The sequence below is a fragment of the Pterocles gutturalis genome, unplaced genomic scaffold, assembly GCF_000699245.1.
Source record: "Pterocles gutturalis isolate BGI_N339 unplaced genomic scaffold, ASM69924v1 scaffold26777, whole genome shotgun sequence".
Classification (NCBI taxonomy): domain Eukaryota; kingdom Metazoa; phylum Chordata; class Aves; order Pterocliformes; family Pteroclidae; genus Pterocles; species Pterocles gutturalis.
The window spans coordinates 8,453-16,490 of record NW_010113684.1 but is presented as its reverse complement, the minus strand read 5'-3'; the positions used below and the strand labels follow the sequence as shown (position 1 = coordinate 16,490).

The window sequence follows — 8,038 nt, the reverse complement described above, 5'->3', positions numbered from 1 at the left end:
TCGGAATAAACAACACCAGGGAAGTAATCATTCAGACAGAGCAAAGGAGAGCCTTCGCAGAAGGACGATAAAAACATCAGTGTGTGGCACTTCCGTCACAGGTTACTTCAATTCTAGAGCCAAAGCAGCAACACAGAAGGGGGGCTTATTTCCCTCATCGTAACACACAATATTAGCTTTATCTTCATGGACCGCCTGTGCAAATCATAGAATCCCAGAATGGTTTGGGTTGGAAAGGACCTTAAAAATCATCGAGTTCCAACCCCCCTGCCAAGGGCAGGGCCACTTCCCACTAGCCCAGGTTGATGAACTAGCACCTAATGGGGGCTTTCGTTATCATCCTACAAACAAGGAAATAACCAGAAACCAAATCCTAACCTGCTGTGGACCCAGAGAGCCATCCCCATTGTTTTCCTTCAGCTAAAGAACTTTCAGAATTTCACCTGGAGACATGCATCCCGGTGACTGCGTATCAGAACATGATGCCCGGCAGGAGGATGCTTGGCAGAAAAACAAAAATTAAAAAAAAAACCGCAGAAGAGCTGTACAGTATTGCCCCATAGAGCATTTTGTTATGCAAGAATATAACTTATATTCCTTCTTCCTGAATATCCTGTAGTATTGTCAAGTGTTTCAGGACATGAAAACATGACTGCTTCACTATGTTTTGTCTTGTCACTCTAGAAGATAAAGGGACCAAAGAACAACATGCCCACAGGGTGATGTGGGTGTTGCCTGCAGCTAGGCTCAGCTGCACATCCTCGAGAGGATTCCAGCTTCCTTCAGAAAAGGAACTTACATAATTGCTGGAGTCTGGCAGTAGTTCATTCTACATGAGTTCCTTCCATTTGTTTGGCATATGAAATAGAAGTGAGAAATAGCAAAATATGAATAATCAATGAAAGTTTTTAATGTATAAAGTTGGATGACTTAATTGCCCATGAAATCCAGAACTCCCATTAAGAGTATCCTGCTTTTGTCATGGTAATTTAAGTGGATGAAGGAGGAAAATAGGGTCCAAATCATGGCAAATCACAGTACTATTTTTTTTTTTAAATTTCAGTAAAGCTCACAGAAAACAAGAGATTTCATTGTCAGTGGTACAAATTTCCTATCTAGGGAGAAGAGTAACAGAAAACATTGTTAGCCCAGTATAGAAAACCCTTTATAAATGATTTTTTTTCAGAGTGAGCAGAACTACAGTCGAGCCCTATCTTCCATTTGAAGGAAAGTACTGTGATCTTTGCCCACTAACCTGAATTAATTTTAGATTGGTGGTCATCTCAACAGGCGTGCAGAATCCTGCTCCTCCTCTGAGGAAGGCTGTAAGGCCGCGTCTGCCAGCCAGGAGGTGACAGGCTGTGAAAGGATGAGTAACCTACCACTTACCTCCTGCTTACACAGAGTTCCTTCCCCCTCTCTGCAGATTCTACTCTGAGTTTTGGTGCCTGAACTCAAATATGGGCCAAACAGCTTGTTGCTGTGGGGTTACCCTGTAGAATAGATGGTAAGAAGTCTGCTGGGAACTAAAGAGAGGTGTTATTTCCCCAACATTCTGGATTTTCTGAGCTACGCTTTGGACCTCTCACTGAAATTAAGGGGATTACTTACTGTACTGCATGAATAAGGACTCACCAGGGTAAGTTATTATTTGGCATAAAATGGAAAGATCAGGATTTTACCAGACTGTGAAGAGATCTGTTTCAAAAATGCTTGCGGAGGAATATTTGGATTAGAAGATATAGAGCATCAATAATACAGGCGTGCATCTCCATGCCCTTCTGCATGGATCTGAGTGTGTCTGCACATCCAGTTCAGCAAAGGAGTAAAGGGATTCAATGTCAGCGACAGCTGGGAAAGAAGAAATTAATTTCTGCCTGCAGTCAAGCTCACAGTTTCCAAACAGCACCTGGTAGTTGCCAAAAAATTCATCAGATGGGGCTACTTCAGAAACAGGTGACATTCAGAAGATCTGCACAACTCCATTCCAAATACTCGAACGCCTTCCAGGACGCAATGACAGCTGTGGGTCTATGACAGGGTCTTGAGAAAATTGAGCAAAATTTGTGGAAAAAAAGATATAACCAATTCCTAAAACAATGAACAGAACTTTAGCATTCAGGCTTTGACAAATAAAAACCGTAACTACATTCCAAAAACCCTAAATAGTAGTGTAAACATCTAATCCTATTGCTGCTGTGAGAATATCATTAAATCGCCTTCTGCAGCTATCAGGTTTCCCATATCCATCTAATTTGTTACAACACTTATGACCGCTTCTTTACATTAATAATTTATTTAACAATAATTCAAATTTTCAGTTAGCCTTTCCAAGTTTTTTCAGCTATTTTGGTCAGAAAATGGAAGATTTAACAATCTGAAGTCACAGAATGAAAAAACACTTTAGTTTAATTTCAGGTTTTCAAAAGGGTTCAAGCACAACTCATAAAAAGCCTGTTATTCTATTTGGATCCCCAATTTTTAGTCCACCTACCTGAGTAAAAATGGGGAAAAAAATAATGAACAGGACTGGTGAGCAAGCAACTCTGCAGAATTAGCTGTCGGTGTAACAGGACATTTGTTTCCCATTCTTAGATCCCTGCTCAAAAAGACTTTGCTACAGAGCAAGAGTTATTCTGAAAAGTCAGAAGTTATCCTAACCAAGGCCAAATTGCTAAAAGTGAAACCTTTCCTCACACGGTTCTTTCATTTACCAAAAGCAACATTTGGAATTTCTTGACACTGCAAACTGTAGCCATGACATCCTACAGCCATCCTTCAGGAAGGTCTGCTTCACCTCGGGCTTTCTTTTTTGGACTGGAGAACACCGGATAGCAAAATGCCGTTCTCTTGAAACCTACATGTTATGCGGGGTTTCTTTTTTGTCAATTAAAAAAAATAAATCACAAACTGTCTGAGGCATTTTTCTCTGATAAAGACGACAAGCTGAATGAGGTATCATCAGGCTCGGGGGATGTGTGGTTGAAATCCATTTCTTCTAGTTCAGGAGGTAAGTCTGAGAGCAGTGCCTGTAAGGGAAAAACATTACAATACAGTATTAGGCATGTGTTTTATGTCAGCATTTAATGTCTGTTAAACATGGAGTGAAAAAACTTTGCCAAGCCTTTGGGTCAGTGTTGATATTGGATGGGTGAAAAAAAAAAAAGTCTGTATTGCTAGATATTGAAAAAAAACCAAAACATTATTAGATGACATACCTTATAACAACAATCCCAGAAGCTACTTAAGTTATTGTGGGAACAGCTCAAAACAGTTTTTTTTTTCCAAACTGGATGAAACCAAATTATTTACATACATTTATTTTATTCACATATTTTTAACATGCAAAAACTTTAAACATATGTAACCATGCTATACTGTGATCATGCAGGCGACAGAACTAGATGCTGCATATGAGATCATTACCATTTCGGTGATGTATTGATTTATCTCAAAGGTTTCAAGTTTTATGAAAAAAATATGGAAAACACCGATAAGCCAAATTTATTTTGGATGTAAAAGTCTTCAAAGTTTCTCTGTCACAAGTTACAGTTTCTATTTTTACACCTGAAAAACTGGAAATTGTAAGGGCAAAAGGAAAAATCATAAAAGCTACAAAATCTCCTCCTAAATAAAGCCCAAAATGTTATTCATACAAGGCATGACCCAACCAAGCACTAAAAGAAGTGCTATGTATTAAACGCGAAAGTTCACCACAACACTGCCCTAATCATAATTTGTGCCAAGGGAGTGACAGACCACAAAAGGACAAACACCTTCTGTTCCTAAAACCTGCTTCAAGACTTACCTGCTGCTGTTCTTTATCGTCTGATTTAATAGCAAGTATCAAACTCCGAGTAAATGTCTGTAGTTCAAAATACTTCTGTTTGTGATTCTCCAGCTCATTCTCCATGAATCTGACTTCTTCATTCTGTGGGGGAACATTACACAAAGTTCTGGCAATAATGAGCAGCGCAGCGTCACTTTAATGGCACCTAAACATACTTGTGTTAAAACTACATGTTTTAAGTGAAAAGGAGTAAAAATGTGTTTATTCTGATTCCTGCCAAAATGAGTATTAGGTCAAGAATTCTGCGCTTGTAGGAATACAGAACAAGGCATGCAGGCTTTGGGTACAAGCAGAGGTTTTGATGGGTGCCCAGGGGTGTCACACTAACCCTGTGAACGGGAATGCCATTGAATGGCTCATTATCCTCCGCACGAGCCATGTAATGGAAAATCACGTTACACGCAGACGTGGCATTTCAGAAGTCCTGACTATCGTTAAAGCATTAATGACTCGGGCCAAAGTTTACCTGAACCTTTTATAAAACCACAGCTTTTTTAATTTATAAGGATGACCTCTAATTCTGTTTCAAAATAAAGAAAAACAAAGCCCAGGTCTCTTCCTAGAAGAAGCGAACTCAAAGGCAGGCTGACTGGAGAAGAGACAGCAACTGAGTTCCATTATTACAGCAGGAGACTTGACACAAAGACCAGGGAAAACAACTTGAGAATTCCTCAAAGCTGCCACAAATTAAAATCTAGCATCCTCTAGTGCAGCTGGGTTCGATGTGTATCATGAAGGGTCAGCTCACCAGCCTCCCCAAGATCTCTCAGGTTACAGAATGAACAGGAATGGATTAACAAAGTTGAGAAATACCAATAATGTGCATGCTGTGGCCAAAAAGGCATTTTCCCAACCTTTGCATTAATACGTGTGACTGTACTTGCAAATCACTTAATATAAAAATAACGAACTTCTTAATTAAAAATTCAGATTTGATAAGTACGTCACTTTATTCCAAACATCTCTTCTGCTTCAAACTTGCCAAATGATTGGCATGTGAGATCAAAATGCTAAATCTGTTGATCAGTGTAGAGCTAAAATAGATTTTCTCTGGTTATTTACCTTTGCAAAGATCACGTAACCTAAACAAACAGTTTACTTTTCAAGACCAAGGTCACAGTGCATTTTTGCAAAAGCTGTTTGCAGAGCAGCACCAAATGTGCATCCTCCAGAAGATAATCATGAAACAAATACGCATATAGAAATTGTTAGCAATGCACAATACACACAGAAAGTAAGGATTTACGTTCACAGATAATTCATGATAAGTGTTGCATTTACTGAGGGATATCAGAGGCAAGAAGAAACCCACCCTTGCTTATGCAACCGTATGATTTTTGCATACAGAATGTGCCTTGATGGCTGGTTTTGGTGCCAGCAAATAATTACAAAAGCAAATTTCAATAGTGAACTTTTAAGCTGGTATTGTGTTTGAATGGTGAAAATATTTCTTTTTAATAACGCTTTTTTTGCTCTGATATTCATGCTTACATTCGCTAGACTGTCTGGAATTCAACTTTAGTTGATATGAAAAGGTGAGACTATGGGATGAACTGGAAGGTTTGTAAAAAAACGTTAGTAATGATTGTTGGCTTGGGGTTTTTTTCCCAGAAAATTCACATTTCTTCACTCAAAACACTGCCCACCATTCTTCTTCAGGTTATAACAGCTTTGAGAATAAGAGAGAAATATTTGGGCTTCCAAGAAAATGAGCTTAATGCATGTCTTTCGTATGGAAACTTAGCAGTTGCCTACTTTGCAATGGAGAGAAAAGGAGAAGGAATTCACATTTACGCCAAAAACACACAGGCACAGACTAATCACTAATGTCAAACAACGAACCCACAACCGAGGTTCTGCAGGGCGTGCTGTCACAACAAGCCTTTCGCTGCGGTGACAGGTGACATTAAGAAAAGGTCATTCCCTCTCCATCTGCATCCTCTGCTGCCCTTACCAGCAGAACACTGCTTGAGGGAGTGAGTTGTGTTCGGAAAAGAGAGTCTATTTATTACTTTGGTAATTAGTAGACTGTACCTGTTTTCTAAGTAAAATAAATCAGCTACATAGATAAAAACATGCTCAAAATACACCACAGAACTGCGGCAACTCTTACAAGAGCAGTAATAAAGGTAGAACCTCTCCCATTTGGCAGAAGACAGGAGCTGTCAGGTATCCAACGGCTTTACTCCCTCCCACAGCCGCTGCTTCCAGACACGTTCTGCGCTAAATTGCAAGAACAACTTCTTCTCAGCTCCCCCCATTTTATTAGCAAATTCCAGCAGTTCCATCCCTTTCCAGAGCTGGCAGCATCACGCTGCGTGTAAACGCGTGCTGCAGCACTCCAAAGAACAATTCTCGCACAAAAATAAAGTTTCGAGGCTAAATGAATTCCTTTGTTTGGGACACATGGTGGGAGCTGCAGATGGCTACAGCGAGAGTAATGTCACTGCTCTGCAGAAATGGGATTTTTCCTGCCTCCCTCTGGGCTGAAACACGGGTAACGTGGCTGTAAAGGGATGAGATGTGAAGGAGGGGATTGTGTGCAGCACCACAACTCCCTGGTAAAAGCAGGGTTGTCCCAGCCTCCCACGCCTTTGCTGAACTCCTCGCAGATACTCCCGTGTGAACCGGCTGGGAAGGACTATCCAGTTTAATGTCTCACAGCCTCGTTACTCACCTTATAATCCAGAAGAGAACTCATTTGATCCACTTCCGAATTACTTATCATATCACTTTCTTCATCATCTATAATTTCTATTTTCTGAAACAGAAGCAAACAGTTCATTCCAAATATTTGAAGACAAAGAAACAATCCATATCTCAAACTGGCACAAGAGGATGAAGATAACGGGACCTTGTGCTTGCTCATGATTAATTCTGAATTGTGGAGCCCCCAATAGATGGCAATCATGCACCTCAGCCACTAAATCCAGGAAGAATCCAAATCAAAATGCTCAGTGACTCCAGCAGTTTTTAGAGGAGCAGCTCTGTGTCACCATGCTTTATGTCACCATGCTTGTGGCGTTAGGTTGCGTGCCACCTTTCATTCCAGCCTGCAAAAGCCCGTGTTTTGTTCTGTAAGCCTTCCTAAGAGGGTGAAGAAGGTCACGGCAGTTTATTCCTCTGGAGCAAAACAGACATTATGGCAAGCAACAGGCAAGTCCTGACTGACCTATTTTGCGCCTAAAAACTGAAGGGTTCTCCTTTGGCCATCTTTGGCCGTGGTGCAAGTCAAATGCCACGAAGAGCGGAGGATGTTGATACAAAGGACAGTTCCCAGTGCGTTCGTAGGGACGTTTTCACTTAACTCACAAAAATTATTGGGAGCTTTTTATATTGGGTTTCTAAAGCTATCTGAAGTACAAGTTTAAGGCCAACCTTAAATGCTGTTTAGAACTCGGAAGTACGTTCCAATCCTATCTCAAGTTTCAAAAGGTTCACTTTTACATTATTTACCACTTGCACGCTGTTCTTCTTCCCAACAGAAAACTTTCTTATGCAAGAGAATTATGTTAAAAGGTTATTTCAATAGGAGAAAACACAAAGTTTACACATTCTTCATGAACCTACAAGTTTTAAAATTTTTATTCATATCTAAGCTAGATCTCAAACAGAATGAATTTGAATTTGACAGTGATAAGAATGTCATTTTTTACTAAGAACTCAGAAGGATAACTGCCCAGATGAACTATAAATTTCACTGTATTTTTGATTGGGAAGCAGAAGAGGGGTTTTGGGGTTTTTTTATTTTTTTTTTACTCTTTTTCATTGTTTTGACACTTGTAAACATTTATGAGACTGTATAAGAAGTTAAAACAATTTTACTCCATTTTTCAGTCTTCTGTTGAATGCAGTGTAGTTTAGGGCCCGCACTGACACAATACACTTTAATGGTTAGCTCTTGAGATGTTATTTTAGAGGAGGTTTCTTTTCTGCAGCATATGTGTGTGTCTTCTGTCTGCCTCCAGAGCAGTCATCAGAAATTTCCTTCTAATCACCAATAAGAAATGCTTCCGTGTCTGACAACCCAGCTGAAGTGATAACATTTCAAAGGCTTAATGTCACAAAGATCTGCTGCTATATCATACCCTGAGTAACAATGTGATTCAAATATTTTAGTTTTTAGACTCAACTTGAGGAAAGAGTCTCTAAATAAATGCCAAACAGTCACACTATCTTTCTTAAGAT

The 8,038-nt window shown here is 39.7% G+C and overlaps 1 protein-coding gene across 1 annotated transcript in view; it reads right to left on the bottom strand.

Moving 5' to 3' along the window:
- Window positions 1–2,394: 2,394 nt before the first annotated feature.
- LOC104462599 (highly divergent homeobox-like) overlaps window positions 2,395–8,038 on the bottom strand; it is a gene marked incomplete at its 5' end in the record, with an annotated part of 10,477 nt that continues 4,833 nt past the window's right edge. The window contains 3 exons of the mRNA XM_010074596.1: window positions 2,395–3,029; window positions 3,809–3,931; window positions 6,528–6,611. Coding sequence (XP_010072898.1) covers window positions 2,904–3,029; window positions 3,809–3,931; window positions 6,528–6,611 — 333 coding nt within the window. The remainder of the gene's footprint in view (window positions 3,030–3,808; window positions 3,932–6,527; window positions 6,612–8,038) is intronic.